The sequence below is a fragment of the Dermacentor albipictus genome, chromosome 4, assembly GCF_038994185.2.
Source record: "Dermacentor albipictus isolate Rhodes 1998 colony chromosome 4, USDA_Dalb.pri_finalv2, whole genome shotgun sequence".
Lineage (NCBI taxonomy): Eukaryota > Metazoa > Arthropoda > Arachnida > Ixodida > Ixodidae > Dermacentor > Dermacentor albipictus.
The window spans coordinates 150,666,263-150,685,684 of NC_091824.1; the positions used below are offsets into that span (position 1 = coordinate 150,666,263).

Here is a 19,422-nt window from a genome sequence, read left to right on the forward strand (position 1 = left end):
CTGCAAGCCCACTGTTCGATTGCTGCTCGGGGCTGGCATATTCGCCTTACCAAGCTTCCTCGTGAACAATTCCGAAAGTGGTACACCTGAAGTAATTGATTGTCATGGATTGCTTTGTTTACCTTAAGGCTACGGTCTCCATCTTGATCGCCATAGAAACATCGATTGCTGTAGAACGTGCGACATTTTAGCTGTTTTTCCACATCATTTCATTTTGGTGGTTTCGTAAAGCAGGGAGCATTGATCAAGTTCCCTGTGTAAGATGGAAGTGATACCTGATACCCAAATGGAAAACATTTGGGAAATTGAATTTCTTTGCAAAATCGAGAAATTCGTAAAATCGGGTTTCCTAAAATACAGATGTAGTTAGTGCTTTTGCAATATGAAGGTTTTGCCAGTGTTTGTTTGCAGCTTTTTTACTATCGCCAGTGCCGTCAATATTATGGATGAAAAATTTCAGCCCCCCCTCCTAACAAATCATTTCGCTCTTTAGTTAAGTTTATTACAAGTACAATGTGCTGCCCAACTTTCCTGTGCCTTTGCAATTGAGGGGCGAGCCTTATCTTTGCTTTGTGTAGCAGCTTCCCTGTCATAATCGGCATTTCGCAGCAGTCAAAAAATATGACGAAAGCTTTTTCACTCTCATTCAAAGCGTTGAATCATTATTAATAATTAGGAATAGATACGCATGTGAAAGTGAGCTCTAGTGCCGTACGTAGTTGCCTGAAATTTTTTGTCTGTATCATCTTTAATCTAATCGGCTACATATTCCAAATGTGGTCCCCAAATGAACCTATATTAGTACATGTGCGTACCCTTTTGGTACTTACTGCATTGACTAAGAAGTGCATGATGATAATACTGATTCAGTGTGCTGGGGAAAGAGGTAAGCCTATGTAAGACAAGAAGATAGAAAAAGGTGAATATATGTTAAAATAGTAGCTTTCACTACACATAACGTCACCTTCTTTATTTCTTATTTATCATATTGTCTCTAAGGAGCTTAAAATCATAGCTCTCTTCTAAACTTCAAAAGAACATTTATGCCGAGTACTTGCATTCTGCATATGTACAGTCGGAGCTTCCGTGGATAAGTGGGTGATGAGAAATGAGTGATAAATTTATATTGGTGCCGAAGAGTTTGTTGTGGTTGCTTGAAGCATTTAAAACGCAGATGTTAAAGGGCGAAAACATTGGTGATGATGTCGCAATAAGGGAGAAACACATGCTTCAGCTGCGCCTTGCATAGTGCAGGATATGTTCCAATGAGCGAGAGAGAGAGAGAGGGAGACAAATCACGTATTTGATTTATTTTTTCCCGTCCTGATGAACGTTGTGAGATTGATAACTAGATTGTCATTGACGAGAGCCTACGTTTTCTTAAGGCTAGTGAGGGATAACTAGATTGTCATTGACGAGAGCCTACGTTTTTCTAAGGCTAGTGAGGCATAACTAGATTGTGATTGACGAGAGCTTACGTTTTGCTAAGGCTAGTGAGGGACCTCTATGGGAGACCGCCAGAGGTCTTGATTGTCCCATATGAGACGTGTCTCTTTTATTCGGAGCACTGTATTGTGATATCGCATGGTTGTACGGTTAACGTTGAAAATTCCAGGACAACATTTTTTGGGTAACCGAAATTTGCTCTCACGTCGTGCGCCGATATGTGTGGGGAAGTTAGAGGTGCGTGATTAGATTTCTGACAAAATACGTTATGCGCTATTTTTAATGTCATGGTATTACAGTGTGTCTTGTAGAAACCGAAGCGCAGTTGAGTTGAGTTGCGCAGATATTTGCCTTCGCTGATTTGCTCTTTATTGCCTAACCGACCCCCAACTGGGCAGTTTCTTGGAGAGATACACGAAGAAGCACGTGAACATGTGAAATTTGATCTTTCATTGGCACAAATATGTCATCTAAATTTCTTCCTAACAAGGCAATACTACCAGTTTGCACTCTGGTGCACTTTTTTCAGCACAACCCTATTTTCATACGGTATTCACAAGACCATGAAGACCCATCGCAATAATCATCCGAAAGCCGTCCCGTCCTTGTAGATCTTTTTGTTCATGTGTTTTCCTTTCAATTATTAGCATTACAGACGTTTCGAAAAACGCGCTGTCAAAGACACTTAATTCAAAAACCTTATCTGAAATATTCACACTCTCAACATCCTTCCTCGTTCCGCTTTCCTTCCGAAAGAAGAAAATATGGCAGTTCCAAATGAAAGAACAAATAATTACAGATGCGTCTTTTTTTCACGCTTGTTCGGGGCCGCTACGGGTACAAAGAAACCACGCGCGCGAGTCGCCCGCTTCACGCGCAACCTTATCGCAGGAACGGCACTTGCAGGATTACGTGGCTGCTGTTTCCGTAAGTTCGTTTGCTTCTTCCAATTCTTGGATACGCTGTCCTTCCAAATAAACTAAATAATCGGAATACACGAGCAACTAGACCACCTTCCCCCCCACTTTCTTTCCACATAAATTTGTACAAAAAAAAATTAGAAACGATAACAAGACAACAAGAACAGAAATAAAGACACGCATGAAAGTCAGAAGTAATGAACGATTTAAGATACGTCGTTGCGAGGCATGTGGCGTTTCCAGCGAGTTTCGCTGAAAAGATTCGGAAATAAATTACCGGCAGTAAGTAAGTAAACCGGCTCTGCAGTTGCGATTACGCAAACGTGCAAATATCAGGCTTTCTTTTTCGATTTATTTCTCAACGCACTTGTTTGACCGTATCTTCACTGAATATAACATGTCCGAACGACGCTATCGTATCAAACTTTCCTAGATTTAAATTAAACATGCCTTAGTCGTCAGAGGAAACCGCCTTTCATGTTGGAGCGGCCCTACAGTTGAAAACGTGAAGGTGTTTGTGCGCTTTTCCCTTGTTTATGGCAGCGGTGTCTGAAGTGAAAAGACAGAGAGACAGATAGAGAGGGAGAGGGAGAGAAATGCATTTTCGCTTTGTACGAAGACAAGCGAAGTGATATTTTTGTCAGTATATGGGCAGTTCTTCGTAGAAAATAAAGGCCTCTTTAGGAAATATCTCTTTCATTACTCAATCCGCCTGTTGAATATCTGCGCGATGGATAAATAGTTACCAGGCCTTAAGATTGAAGTGATCAGGTATTATGATTATGGTCAGGAGAAAACAATGCCACTAAATACATACGGCACGCAGAAAACGTTTGACAAAGTACGACTGTGCTCGGATCGTTTGTTCTGTTGCATGTTGATGAAAGAATTAAATACTGAGTTAATTAGTTCTGGCGTATTGCAAGCCAAAACAACAATCTGCTTAAGTGACACTCCATTGCGCTTCAGAATCACATCATTTCGTGAATGGGATATTTGATAAAAGAGAGTCAAACAGGATACATCAGTTTTGCTCACACACCCACACGCTGGAAAACGCTCTATCTCCTTTATTTTCTTTCACTTTTATCTTTTTTTGCTAATGGGTAATATCACTATTCTTTTATACAATTGAGAACCACCATGGTTCAATTTCACTGAATCACTGTTTTTCCTCCATGATTTTCTTGCGCCGCGCCTGCCAAGAAACACTGTATGCAGATAAAAGTGTTATTCCGTTTTCTATTCATGAAAAACAGACTCAGAAATTGAAACTATACTGTGGGCGACATATTAAGGACGAGCGTCAAGATACGTGAAAAATCTCGTAGTGTACTTGTTGAAGATGAACCGAATTATAGTTTGACTCATCACTTGATGTAGGGTGGCAAGAATTCTGAAACCGAAATATAATCTCGTATGCTCATAACAAAAGCAAATAAATATAAAGATATTCTCTGACCTTCTTCCACGCGTTCATCCCCTAATGTAGATGCACAGCTTTAATTTAAAATTTAAGGCAGCGAACGGGAAGACCACATATTGCATGAAACTGCTAAACATTGGAAATTAAACATCCTTCCTCGCGAAATGTTTCCACTGAACAAAGGTCATTCATATTCTAAATGTATCTTTCTCTGAGAACTGTATGCACCGAATCAGACGCGCTTTCTGGGCCCAGAACCAGGAAAGCATTTGTGACAGTGTCTCCCATGGTGCGGATTGTCTAATGAGAGTGCACTCAGCTGATTGGGGGAGCTATCGACTTCGCTAATGACTTAGATGACTTGGAAACTCCACCACGAAATTGCCTACTGCTAAAAAAAAAATAACGCGCTATAGCTGAGCGCAAGGCAACACCGCTGTGATGGTTATGAGAGTAATAAAACGACTTCTGTAATTCGAACGGGCTTCCGAGAAAAGTATTTAAACAGGTGGAGGAATGCGTTATTGTTCTGCTGTTTTTTTTACGAACCCGGGCTTCCAGGGAGGTTGTGCGGAGGCCTCCTGTATACATCAACGGCTGTGAAAATGCTTCAATATTTCAGTGACTGCAAAACGAGGTCGACGTTACCGAGTTCGCTTGCAATACGCTGTAACTGTTTATCTTGTAATCTCGGTGAGCTGAATTCCGAAGATAATGCAGGCCATGTTATAGACCTAAGTGACAAGCTCAATCATGTGGCCTTGAGTAGAAGAATACCAATAGCCGTGAGCAACGTTAGGTTCCATGCCATAGGTTGCACGTGGCCAGCCATGCAAGCCACAAGTTCTGTGAACATATCGACTATCCTTTCAGGATGCCACTCAAAACTAGAATGAGAAGTAGGGCGTGGTAGAATTTTATATGTGAACAGAGAGCGACAGAGATGCAAATGAGATAAAGGCAAGGAAGTTAACCAGACCTAAAGCCTCTGGTTTGCTACCATGCATTGGGGGAAGCGAAAGGGGAAGGACGGCAAGAAGAGCGTGGTCCAAAAGAAAGGGGAAAAAAAAGGACGGGATTATTGTGTTAACAAAAACACAAAGTAGACAAGGTAAGAAATATATTGTCATTTGTAGGTAGCATGTAAGATTATAGCGCTCGCAGAACGGCTCTGCTCATTAGAGAATGACTAGAGGGGAACCAGTTTGTTCCCTGTGTTAAATTATGAGAAGGTGCTGGTCAATAATTTTCAAACGATCGTGCAGACGAAGGCGCTGTTTTTTTCAAAGTCAAAGTCAAAGTCAAAGTTTATTTGTCAGTACAGCATACAAATACATAAATTCTGACCTGCCTAAGCATGTTGTGCTTGTTGGCTGGTCAGGCAGCAGGTGGAGAATCTTCTAAAAGAATAACTTCATATACATGCATTTCATGTTATGCACGACATTGCCGATAAATCTGTCAGCACAGGATAACATACAAAACAAGTAAAACTATACACAAGGCAATAAATTTACGCACCAATCTCGTAAACCAGTCATCATCTTTCTCTTGCTGCTTGCAAGACATATATCATCAGGAATTTCATTAAACACAGCTGGTACATAGTAATTGCGCATCTTTTTACCATAATTACTATAGACCCGTGGTTTAACAAAACGTTCTGTTTTCCTCAGTGTAACATCTTTTTTTACAGGAGTTTTATATTCATTTGAATAATAATACCGCGTCAACACAACAAAATAAAACAGCTCACGAATCTGTAGGATGCCTAACTCAACGTATTTCTCTTTCATGTCAAGCGAGTGTAGTTTGGTACCATAAGATATACTGTTCACGATTCGTTTTAGTATGACATTTAATGCTTGCTTTTTATATTCCGAGCAGTTTCCATATAATGTAATACCATATTTTAAAACAGGTTCCACTAATGCTGTGTAGATTACTCGTCTAAGTTGAAGCGGAGATTTCCCCCGAAGGTGATACAACATGGCCGCAATGGCCCTAATCTTTCTAGAGAGGTAAACGATGTGCTCGTTCCAAGTGAGATGTTGGTCGAAAGTAATACCCAGATATTGAACTGTTTGCTCTATTTGCATGGCTTCGCAATCACACGGGTAACAACCGGATGAGTTCAAGTACAGTGGTTGCATTAAGGCAATTGTTTTGTGGGGGTTTTTAAAACATGTCAGTTTTGTTTTGCGAAGGTTTAAAAAAATGAAATTTTGTGAGAACCAATCGACTACTTCAGTTATATCTGCCTGAAACGTTTTAACGTCAGTGCAATAGTCAGTGACTTCAAGTGCGAGCGCTGTATCGTCAGCGTATTGAAATATTTTTGACTTAGTCTGCAATAGACCCAAATCAGACACATAAACGTTAAATAGCAGTGGGCCGAGTGTACTTCCTTGAGGTACACCGAAAGTAACATTCTTCAAATGTCCGTACGTATTATCAAGCTTTACACACTGCAACCTGTTCGTAAAATAACTGTTAAAAAACTGTTAAAAAACTTTTGAAAGTGACCGCGGAAACCAAGTGAACTTAATTTTTCGAGTAGTAACGCATGGTCTATCGTGTCAAATGCCTTCGTTAAATCCAGGAATAGGGCTAACACAACGTGATTATTTTCTATTGCATTGTAAACATAATCAGAAAATTCTTCGAGAAGTGTTGTCGTATTTCTATTTTTTGTGAAGCCAAATTGCGCAGCATTGTTCAAAGAGTATTTTTCGCAGAATGATTGCATAACGTATGCAACATGCTTTTCCATGATATGTGCTATCGACGACAGTATTGCAATGGGCCTATAATTTATTAAGTCGCCTTTCTTGCCATGTTTGTACACAGGCCTGACAACAGATATCTTAAGTTCCTCGGGTATATCACCAGTTTCGAATATGCCATTCAGTATGTTCAGAAGAACGTCTTTTAAAATACCAAAGTTCCTGTGCAAATCTCTGAGACGAATGCCATCATATCCTGGTGGCTTGAATTGTTTCATTCTGCAAATAATGCTCCATAGATCATCCGCTGATATGAGGGGCAGGTACGCTGTATGCGCGCAAGCTCGTTTTGGTTGATATGGTACAGGACTACTGACTGTTACGGTTCGCAACTTTTCTGGTGTATTTAAGAACACATCATTAAATTTATCACAGAGCACCTTCATATTTTCCTTTGGAAAATTCTTCTTTACTGTTTCATCAATGGAAGCCTTTTTCTGCCTACCCATTAGTTCATTCGCTATCTGCCACGTTTTCTTTCCGTCACATTTGTTCAGTGAAAACTGTCGCATGAAAAAGGATCTTTTCGCCTGTCGCATTTTAGCCGTCACTTGATTCCGCAATGCGCGATATTCATCTCTTAGCGCTTTATTTTCGGGTTGTTTCCTGCATTTCTGCCATGTCTTATCTTTCGCGCAGCACAATTCTGCTATTTCATTAGTGATCCATTTCTTATCTGGGCTTCTTATTTTGATTTTAACAGATTTAGTTGACTGTTCATAGACATTGCGAAGGATTTCAACAGTTTTTTTGTATAAACTGATATGATCCAAATGCAGAAGGGAACTCCAGTTAACATTACGAATTAATTGGTCTACTTTTTTGTTATCTAAAACAGAACCTCTAATAATGCCTCCATCAGTTCTATGATCGCCAGACATAATTGCAATCGCTACAAAGTAATGATCGGCCAGTTTTTGCTTGATAATCCCGGAAACATATTGCTGGTTTTGCAAACGAATTATTATGTGGTCAATGCATGACTTTGTTATATTAGCACCTAAGTGTTCTTCTCTTGTACATTCATTAATTGTGCTAACGATTCCAAATTCTGCCAGCAAATTGAGGTAATTAGCAGGGATACTTTTTGTCTCTTTCATAATGTCTATGTTAAGATCCCCCGCAATAATGAAGTGCTTCTCATTCATGTACTTATACAAAAAAGTATACAGCTCATCTAGAAATGCACTGGCATTCATATTCGGTGGCCTATATATTGCGCATAAAGTGTACTCTGCATTTTCTTTCGTAATAGACAGAGTGACCGTCTCTGCATGAATAAAACTAACATCAATTCTATTCGTCATCCACACATTTTTTATGAACACCATAACACCGCCTCCTTTACGATTTTCGCGGCACAGTGCATATTGAGAATACCCATCCAAGATAAATGTACATTTTCTCGACGCATCTATATTAACCTCGGTTAAAATAATAACATCAAAAGGAACCACAGCAGTCTTTAGCTTCAATCCTAATTCATCCCAGTATTTGTTCAAACTTCTGATATTAACATGTAGCAAACTAAGTTCGTGGTTCAGTTGTGTTTCACTCTTAGCAGTTTCTACATGAATATTCCACTCACGAAATGAGTCAAAGGAGGCCATTACGCTAGTTTACCAAAGTCTCTTTCCGAGTTGATACTAATTACCGATGCACCTTCACTTTTCCGGACAAGGATTTTCCCGTTGCTCACCCAGACAAATTTGAATCCTTGATCTTTTGCAAGCTTCTTACATTCCGAAAGCAACATTTTCTGAGCCCTTGTCAGGTTTTCGTTGATGTAGATTTTGTCTGCCCGCAGTGCGCGCTTTTTCGCCAGCCACATGTCCCGTGTGGTCTGGTCCACAAAGCGAACAATAATCGGCGCAATCTTATCTTTATGTGCCTTGAGCCGATGCAATGCCTCTATCACATGTCGCTCCGGTGACTGTATATTCAGCTTTACGCTGAGGTCAGTCAGAACTTGGTAAAGGTCCTGATTAGGGGCTTCAGGTATCCCGTGTATTTCTACATTTCTGCGCCTTGTGTATTGCTCAGCGCTTTCGACACAGTCTTTCAACGTGGCAAGCTCAGTGTCCTTTTCAGTCAACTTCTCAGTCAGTTCCTCAGTTGTTTTTTTTAGTTCAGCTATTTCCTTTTCCTGATTGACAATCTTTGACAAGAGTTCGTCGTACTTGGAAGCAAGCAACTCCATTGACTTTTCAACTGCCTCTGTGATTCTGTTCTGTTTGTCAACTTTGCCTTCGAGGGTTCCCAGTCTGCTCAGTATTTCGGCAAGCTTCTGGCTCAAGCCTTCTATCAGAGTATTCACAGAGCCTGTGGTCTTTTTGTTTTGCCTTGTCTCGCTGTCACTTTCACTATTTGATGCATCATCATCAATTTCTGCTTCCTTGCAGACATCACACTTCCAAGTTGATAATTCTCTAGGTCTAAGGCTTTTAAAAGCTGATTTAGTTGTTCCTGAGCACTTGCCTAAGTGGAAAGACTTTTCACATTTGCTACATGCTAAAAACGCACTTTCTTTTACAATACCCTTCAAACAAGTGAAACACTGTTGGGCCATTACTGATTACAAAAAAGTGCAGTCCAGTCGAGCATAGAGCTGAAAAAATGTCGCTTACCTAAGAGCAACAAGACAAGTAGTTAGCCCAGCATTCGATGCTCCACCGGACTGCGGAGTGTAGCCTTTCGCTGCTCCCTTTTATAGTGCTCAGATCCCGTGGTCCGTGACGTCAGTTTCGCTGCAGGCGATGACAGCGAAGTTATCTGTCGTTGCTTCGGTGCTTCTATCTTGTTTCCTTGCTACGGCCGTGCAGCAGGATCATCAGACCAGGAAGGGACACGTCGGCGCCTAAGAGCAACAAGACAAGTAGTTAGCCCAGCATTCGATGCTCCACCGGACTGCCGGTCATAATCAGGCGCCCAGCATATGATAATGCCATCTTCTGAAGCATCGGGATCATCACAGAAACTAATATTGTAATTGTAAATAAATAAATAAATAAATGCAACCCGCGCGCGCCTTGGTACAATAATCATTTAAAACGACTATCCAACAAAAAAAGACGACTGTATCGTTCCGCGACGCAATCACCCGCTGACTCACGTTGGAAAGCCTACACATTAGCATCTAACACCTATGTAGCCGCACTCAAATGCGCTAAAGAAACATTCTTATCAACCACATTACCATCTATGCTGATAACTAACGTAAAAAATTTTGGCGTGTCATACATCCACCTTCCGATGATTCTATCACTCTTAACACTTGCTCTGGTAACCCTGTTCCGAAAAACCTATGCGCAACTCTCCTGAATAATAACTTTGTTAAAAATTTCTCGTGCACAGTTGATATTGAAATACCTATCTTGAATGACTATAACTTCTTAACTATGCCTCCAGTGACTGTTGAAGTTCCCGGAGTTATTCGACTAATAGACTCATTGAAGATGGATTCGTCACCCGGCTTTGAAACATCAGTGCTAAATTTCTGAAAAACACCTGAACTTATAGTTCCATTATACTAACCAAAATATTTCAACAATCACTCAACACATCTACTGTTCCATCAGAATGGAAAATAGGAAAAATAATTCCTTTGCACAAATCTGGCAGCAAAACATCACCTACAAATTATCGCCCGATATCATTAACCAGTACCTGCTGCAAACTGCTAGAACACGTTATTTTTACTAAAATTGCGGATTTTCTTGAATCTAATTCATTTTTTTCGTCATCACAACATGGTTTTCGAAAATCATTCTCATGTGAATCACAATTATTAACATTTACTCACAAACTACACCAAATACTTGACTGTTCTTCTCTTGCCGATTGCATCTTTTTAGATTTTTCGAAAGCCTTCGACAAAGTGTGTCATAAACTTTTACTTTATAAACTAAGCAAATTAAACCTCGATCATAACGTTCTCAAATGGATTGAGTCATTTCTCGCTAACCGTTCTCAGTTCGTAACAGCTAATGGCCATGACTCACCTCATAGCGACGTTCAGTCCGGTGTGCCCCAAGGTTCCGTCCTGGGACCTTTATTATTCCTTATCTACATTAATGACTTACCTTCAGCGATAACCTCTGACATACATTTATTTGCAGATGACTGTGTAATCCTTAGAGAAATAACTAACGAACACGACATCTCCCTGCTTCAGGCCGATCTCAATAACGTCAGCAAATGGTGCCGATTGTGGCGAATGGAACTCAACATTAACAAATGCAAATTTCTGAGAGTATCCAGATCTAACGATAATCTGCCTGTGTACTACTTGAATAATGTTGCTTTAGAATCTACTAACTCATATAAGTATTTAGGCCTACATATAACATCTAAATTAACATGGAATCATCACGTCGAATACATAATTAATCAAGCTAACCGCTTGATGGGATACTTACGCCGTAACTTTTCTCATGCTCCCACTCCTTTAAAATTACTACTTTATAAAACCCTGTTACGGCCAAAATTAGAGTACGCTGCAGCTATATGGGACCCTTACCACGAAAACCTAATACATTCCCTTGAACTCATCCAAAACAACGCCACTCGTTTTATTCTATGGAATTACTACCGTGGTGCGAGTGTTTCTTCAATGAAATCGAATCTGGGTCTTCAACCACTAGCAACACGTCGAAAAATTTCCCGCCTTTCATTTTTTCATAAGCTGTATCACCACCCTACACTTCACCCAAAATTCATATCGCTACCATACTACTTATCTCACCGTACAGATAGATCATCATCATAAAGTTAGAATTGGTGCATGTAACACGACACACTTTTTACACTCATTTTTGCCACGTACGTCGAAAGATTGGAATGAACTTCCTTCTGACATTGTTTCCATTAATAACAATGATCATTTTCGAAAAGCACTAGCTAACAATATACAATAGCAAACATTTGTACGAACTGCTCCTGGTGTTTTCCTTTTTCTTGTTTAATGTTACTTTTATATGTCAAGTTCTATTACTGCATTTTTCATACGTATAGCTAACAGCTGGTGTTTATAGCTGATGTTTTCCTTTTTCTTGTTTAATGTTACTTTTATATGTCAAGTTCTATTACTGCATTTTTCATACTTATAGCTAACATTGTATAATTAGCAAATATTGTGTATAAGCTCATGATTTATTTCCTCCTTATTTGTTGTATAACCCACTCCCCTCTCTAATGCCGAAAGGCCCTGAGGTTAAATAAATAAATAAAATATAAATAAATAGAATGCGGGGACTTTCTGCTTTTGATGTAAGACAATAAGTGAGGCGCGTAGACTGCGTCTAAGTGTATAGACAATGGATCAGCGTTTCAAACCTGCATTCAACGTTTTCGCTTGGCGAAAAGTGCAGGAATAGGTCCACTCCGTACAGCAGTGAAGACTATGCCTATTCATCGAACTGTGTGCCATGGGAAAGAATCAGCCGCAGAGTTTGTGGCGTTCTTTTGTTCGCTAAAGTTTATATACATCGCCATGTACATATTGCACCGGTACTTTCTGCATATTTACCCCATTTTAACAGAAACGTACCGCTGGTTTAGGTGACCATGCCTCCTTGTTTGCGAATATTAATGCGTATCGAAGTACAAGGCTCATACTTTTTAAGACGTCCTTGTCTGGTTCGAAAAAAGAAAAGCTGTAGAAAACGCGATGACATGAATATTACTTAGAACGTTTCATTACGTGGAGTCTGAAGCATATCATCATCAGGACACGGGTACATAATTTTGGTGTTAGATTAAATTTTTTTCATAACCGTGGACATAACTGTGTCGACAGGTTGACAGGGCAGGAACGTTCTCCCACCTATGCCTCCCCACCTCTAAATTAACAACAACAACAAAGCAAGAAAAAAGGGAAGATAATAACATATTTGGATGACTCTATAGCTCTATAAGAGCCGTAAAGCCATGTGAACTCGCATCACATGCTACAAGCAATGAGATTTCACTCAAGGAAGGTTGAGGTGCATGCGAGACAGTTTAAAAAGCATCATTCTGCACTGCTACTTTCACCCTCCAATGAACCACATATGATTCAGCTTCGGGAGCATAAATAAGAACAGGCGAAACAAAAGAATACCAAATATTCGAGTGATACAGCACACATTTTTCAAAAGCAGCGTACCTTGATGCGACGGCGAGAGACCCAGGTTTTCGAGAATGCATTTCCTACTTCCTGTTTTCTCACGCAATCTCATGCAGTTTTCTTCGTGCAAAGGAGGGTGAAAAATCGCTGATTCTAAACAGAAGGAGCTGAGTAAGCAGCAGAAGCAGCTGCGTTAGAACTAGACGGACTACCGAGGAAGTGCATAAGAGTGCTGGGTCACGAGAAAGATGCGCCCAGCCGAAAGGCTTTCTGGGAATGGTGAGGCAGCACCGGGCGTCGACGAAGGGGTGGTACGCATCACCGCACATGCATAATAAGCTTTAAGTTCTGCCACATCGTCACAAATTCTCTCGCTGTTTCTTCCTACATAGTAAAATAACAGGAAAACCAGGACACGCTTCACAACTATGCGAATCATGTGGTTTGCTTATACATGTGGACGGAAACCACGTGCATGTGCCATGTGAGAGTGGCTGATTGCGTGGTGCTTTGGAAGTCAGGGGAACATAAGCATGTGAGAGAGAAAGTTCTTTGCTCTATGCAAGCGACAGTCAAAGCTGGGGTTGAATGAGGAAGCATTGAACAAGTCCTCGCTAAAAATATTCACGAATTCACGAATACAGGTCCACAAATTTATAGTATTTTTAAATTACAGCTTCTCTCGTAGCGCGAAGCAATGGTAACGATAGGAAGCCCATGAGGCCGCTGCTAGCGCGGAGCGTTAACAGCATTCCATAGGCTACAAAGCGTCGTAGGTATATCGGATGTGATAGTAAGTGCGTATCTAGCGAAACAATGTACGGTGATTTGGAGGAGGAAATTACACGTAGTTGGACGATCCTTGAGAGAAAGCTTAACTGCATCGTTAGAACTATATATGGCGCCATCGCGCGGGAGTGCCCGTAGGCATTTATTTATCGTATTCATTTATTTATTTATTTAATTATTTATTTATTTATTCATCCTCAGGGCCTTTGGGCATCAGAGAGGGGAGTGGGTTATGTAAGAATGAGGAAATATATTACGAGCGTATACACAATACTTGCTAATTATACAATGTTAGCTGAAAGTATGATAGCTACAGTAATAGAACATGACATACATAAATTACATTAAAAAGAAAACCAACCGCTGTTCGTACAAATATTTGCTATTATACAGTGGTAGCTAGTGCTTTTCGAAAATTATCATTGTTATGAATGGAGACAGTATGAGAAGGAAGTTTACTACAATCTTTCGACGCACGTGGTAAAAATGAATGTAGAAAAATGTCATATTACATGCACCAATTCTAACTTTATGCTGATGATAAGTACGGTGAGATAAGCAATATGGTCACAATCTGAATTTCGGAGGAAGAGTAGGGGGGTGACACAGCTTATGAAAAAATTAAAGGCGGGAAATTCTTCGATGTGTTGCTAGTGACTGAAGACCCAGATTCAATTTCATTGATGATACGCTCGCAGCATGGTTGTAGTTGCAAATAATAAAACGAGTTGCGTTGTTTTGGATTAGTTGAAGGGAATGTATTAGGTTTTCGTGAAAGGGGTCCCATATAGCTGCAGCATGTTCTAATTTATGCCGTAACGGGGTATTATAAAGCAATAATTCTAAAGGAGAGGGAGCACGATAAAGTTACGGCGTTAGTATCCCAGCAAGTGGTTGGCATGGTTAATTACTTATCCAACGGGATGATTAACAACGTGATGAATATCCAACGTGACGCCCGACTACTTATATGACCGCATATATATATATATATATATATATATATATATATATATATATATATATATATATATATATATATATATATATATATATATATATATATATATATATATATATATATATATATATGAAAGCTGGCACACATTCTGTGGGACTGTCCTAAATATAATGTTCAGCGACAGTCCCTGGCATCCGTTCTAGCGTACCCTGACACTAGACCATTGTCCCTCGACACGATTTTCACATGCCGCCGACAGAGGACATCGCAGGTGAAGGCGACGAAGGGACTACTTCGGTTTTTGAAAGAGACGGGATTGGACAAGTGGCTGTGACAGTGATATCACGTACCATGCCAGATTGATGGACTCTAACGGACGATGTGTGTGTCCAATGCTTTGTGCTCTCTCTCTCTCTTTCTCCCCCTTCCCCATCGTTCATTGCCCCCATCCCTCTCCCATGTGTAGGGTAGCAAACCGGTTAAGCTGAACTGGTTGACCTCCCTGCCTTTCCTTCTCCACTTTTTCCTTCCTTCCTTCTTATATGAACTGGTCGATTCTAAAGCAATGTTATTCAAGTAGTGCACAGGCAGGTTATCGTTAGATAGGAATACTCTAAAAAATTTACACTTGGTGATGTTGAGTTCCATTCGCCACAATCGGCACCAATCGCTGACGTTAATAGGATCGGCCTGAAGCAGGGTGATGTCGTGTTCGTTAGCTATTTCTCTGAAGATTACACAGTCGTCTGCAAATAAGTATACGTCAGAAGTTGTTGCTGAAGGTAAGTCATTACTACCGATAAGGAATAATAGAGGTCTCAGGACGGAGCCTTGTGGCACACTGGACTGAAGGTCGCTATGAGGTAAGTCAGGACCATTAGCTGTTACGAACCTGGAACGGTTAACGAGAAATGACGCAATCAATTTTAGAGCATTATGATTCAAGTTTAATTGGCTCAGTTTATAAAGTAAACGTTTATGACACACTTTGTCAAAGGCTTTTGAAAAATCTGCAAACATACAATCGGCAAGAAAAGAACAGTCAAATATTTGGTCTAGTTTATAAATGTTAATATTTGTGATTCACATGAAAATGATTTTCCAGAACCGTGCTGTGATGGCGAAAAAATCCATTAAACTCAATAAAATTCGCAAGTTTAGTAAAAATAGTATGTTCGAGTAGTTTGCAGCAGGTAAATGATATCGGGCGATAGTTTGTAGGTGATAACTTGCTGCAAGATTTATCCAAAGGAATAATTTTTCGTGTTTTCCATTCTGGCGGTACAGTAGATGTGTTGAGTGATCGTTGAAATATCTTAGTTAATATAATGGAACTATAGGAGCCAGTGTTGTTCAGAAATTTAACCCTGATGTTATCAAAACCGGGTGACGAATATATCTTTAATGAATCTATTTTGTCTAATAACTTCGGGAACTTCAACAGTCACTTGAGGCGTAGTTAAAACGTTATAGACATTCAAGGCAGGCAGTGCAATATCAGCCTTGATAAAGAAATTTTTGACAACAATATTATTCAGGAGAGTTACGCATAGGTTTTTCAGTACAGCGTTGCCACAGTTATTGTTAAGAGCGGTAAAATCATCGGAAAGCGGATGTATGACGCACCAGAATTTTTTACGTAGTTATCAGCATGGGTGGTAATGTGATTAATAAGAACATTTCTACACCGTATTTCAGTGTGACTACATAGGCATTAGATGCCAATGTGTACGCTTTTCAACATGAGTTTGCGGAACAATACAGTTATTTTTTTTAATAGTCGCTTTAAATTATTATTGTGCCAAGGCGCACGCGGGTTGCGTGTTCTGCTACGGGTCGGGATGTGTTTCTTGATTAAGTGATTTACCCCTACCGATAGCAAATTCTAAGTTTGACTGATTTTCAATATCACTCAAGAATATGTTAAGAAATAGACTCAGCTCTTTATTTATTGCTTCAAAGTTAGCTCTCTTATAGTCTCTAATTATGTTTTTACTCTTCGGAAGTTTATGAAACGGAGTAATAAAGAGAATATTTAGCAATAAGTGGTCACTAATACCGGGAAAGTAATGGATGGCAGGGGCATATTCGGGACGATTGGTTAAGATCAAATCAAGACTGTTTGCGGAATTGGATGTTATTCTGGAGGCTTGTGTAACTAATTGAGTTAACGAAAGTGTGGTAAAAATACCCAAGAATTATTTTGAATCACGAGAGGATGATAATGAGTTAGGTAGATCCCTGTTGCGAGCTATATTAGGCAAATTGAAGTCACCGAATGCGAAAAAAAGGTGTAGAAGAACAGTTTGTTGTAATGGATCTAATTACAATATGCAATTCCTTGCTAAACACGGGTGACGAGGAAGGCGGACGGTAGCGGACGCCTAAAATTACTTTTTGATGTTTCAGAGTTTCTGTAGCCCACACTGGGGACTACAGATTGGCGCTGATGTAAATGGATAACGATGGGATGCGTTTCCAAATGGCAAGAAGTACACCGCTACCACGACGCTATGTTCGGTCGCAGCGATATAGCATAAATTGTTTGCTATCATTAAATAGTTCTGAGTCATGAATGCCATTCTAGAGCGTCGTTACAGTTTGGGCTATTATAGTGGCTGAAAACGGGCCAATCACGGATAATTATGAGTCACGGTATTTACGAACACTTCTGATGTTAGTATAAAGGATGCTGACTTGATTACTTTGCGCATGCTCACGCGTCTCTAAGTAGGAACATGTTGCGAAGCAGCCACAATGTGGTTGAGGCCGGCGTTGCATCCTGGCGTCTCCTGCATACTATTCGAGTTAGAATGGTACATGTATCACTTATTTCTAATTAGCACTTATCTGTAGCCGAGTTTAAACTGTGGCGAGTCTGGTAGTGATTAAGCAAACTCAATTAATTTTTATGGGCAAGTCTAGTTGCGCGTGAAAAGTGAAACTGTGCGCGTGATGAAAGTACTGTTTTTTTTTATTTGTAGATAGCAAATTTAGCAATTATTGGGAGAAATTTGTCAGTTTGGTATGTGCGAAGCCGGTGAGCTCACTGAATATAATTGCTGGGAAAAGAACCAAGAGTGACGTTAAGTGCTGAGGTTAGTTTCTCTTCGGTCGGTTGCCAAGTTTCTTTCGAGTCAGGTAGGCCATGAAATATTCAATTATCGCGACGAGACCAGTGTTCCAGATCATGAAGACGCGATAATAAGGAGCTGTTCAGAGAAGTTAGGCTGTGTACATTTTTTGGCATGTGTCTTAGATTAGTGTCGAAGCGGTCAAGGGATTTCGATTTTTCTTCTAGATTGTCAAGCCTTTTCCTGAAGCTTGCTAGCTTGCTAGCTTAGTTTGTATATTTTTCTGTCCGTTTCTTTTTGGCCTTCCCATCCGATACATGTTCGGTTTGACACTTCCAAGACTGTAGTAAACAATAGTGTACGTCTTTAAGCGGCTTAAACATAATCTTCATGTGGTCTGCGGGATCATCAGGTAAATAATCTAGTTCAGACAAAGCGACAGTACGTGTGATAGGTCCTGGGTTAGATTCAATGTTACCGGCACATAACAATAAAATAGCCTTCTAAAACTGGTACAGCGCAACATGGAAAGGAAGAAATAAGCCGAGCCGGCCAGATAAAAGAAGGCCGGCCCAGCTTATTTATTCCTTTCTAAGTTGCGCTGCACCAGTTTTAGAATGCAATACCAACTCGCCCAATCCTGAATCCTAGCAAAATAAGATACCCATTGCGTAGCACTGGCACAACGACTCGCACAACACCCGTGGTAACGAGAAGACAATCAGGCCGAGTTCACCAGTTTTTTTTTTTTTTAGTGTATGGGAAGAACCGTGTACGCACCTGCATTGCAAAAACGTGCCGATTAAGCACAACGCTGCCAACGCTGGTCCCGCGCCCACTGAAGAGCGTTTCGGAGTGCCAGTTGTTTAAATTCACAGGAACAAGTGATGACGTTGACGATGGCACTGGGTAGCCTGGCGGGAGCTTTGCGACGGACGTTGAATCCAGGAAAGGCACATCGGTGTAGGAGCCGTGGCTGTATTCGAAGCGCGGCAATGGTGAGGCAAGACTGGTCCGGAGTTTGGAAGCTGACGAGAGCAAAGCAAGAAAAAGCGATAATACCGCCTGCATTGCAATGGCGTGCCGATTAAGCACAACGCTGCCGATGCTGGCCCAGTGCCCACACAATGTTCAAAGGTCAGTCGCCGCGGCGCCACTACCGGCTCAGTGACAGTTGCCAGGAATCAACGCTGAAAAAGCGCCAGGAGCACATCACAAACCTTGTTGCCCGCAGACGCTAAGTTGGAATGCAGACACTTTCAAGCACTAACATCTTTATTACCTTAATGTGTGTACAATCTGCCGGCCATGTAGTCCACAATATTACTCAGTGATAAAGCAAATTATACTGCAAGACATTCGCATTACAGCAAGAACACGCCACCCGGAGCAATTACAACGCAATCTTTTTTAACCTTTCTACAGCTACTTCCTAACCATTAGGTAGGTGCAAAATGCCAAAGTATCGCCATCTCGCGAATTTGCGTGATGATGATTGCGTGACTTGAGAGCGATTTTCAATAGAGCCCAGTGTAAAAGCCTTTCGCATTAAAAAGCCCGAAGTTTTTAGCTGGGCTAAAAACTTCCTTTTCATTTCGCTTTAGTTAGCATAGGATATAATAGGAAATAGGTTATCAAATGCGACAGAGGAAACCTTGCATGAGCAGCACCCTGGCTGCGACATGTCAGCTATGGCACGCGGCGCTTCTGGGTATATATACAAGTTGTCAATAGACATATTGGTCATTTCGTGGCCATTACTAGTCATTACAAGTCATTTCAGTCACTATTAGTCATTACTGCTCACTACTAAGCATTTCTAGTAATTACTAATCAATTGTGGTCATTACAAGCCATCGTTAGACATATTGGTCATTTCGGAGTCATTAGTAGTCATCACAAGTCATTAGTAGT

General features: G+C 40.5%; 1 protein-coding gene across 1 annotated transcript; it reads right to left on the reverse strand.

Annotated features, from left to right (window-relative positions):
* Positions 1 to 7,759: 7,759 nt before the first annotated feature.
* On the reverse strand, positions 7,760 to 18,419 carry LOC135909789 (putative protein tag-278). The gene is made up of 2 exons (XM_065441850.2): positions 18,289 to 18,419; positions 7,760 to 9,435 (listed from the first exon to the last, which is right to left on the reverse strand). Exon 2 carries the CDS (start codon positions 9,145 to 9,147, stop codon positions 8,188 to 8,190), a length of 960 nt encoding a protein of 319 aa, XP_065297922.1. The 5' UTR covers positions 9,148 to 9,435; positions 18,289 to 18,419; the 3' UTR covers positions 7,760 to 8,187.
* Between the last annotated feature and the right edge of the window lie 1,003 nt (positions 18,420 to 19,422).

Coding starts and splice junctions, on each gene's coding strand:
- LOC135909789 (XM_065441850.2), bottom strand. CDS start 9,147: ATGGCCCAACAGTGTTTCACTTGTTTGAAGGGTATTGTAAAAGAAAGT.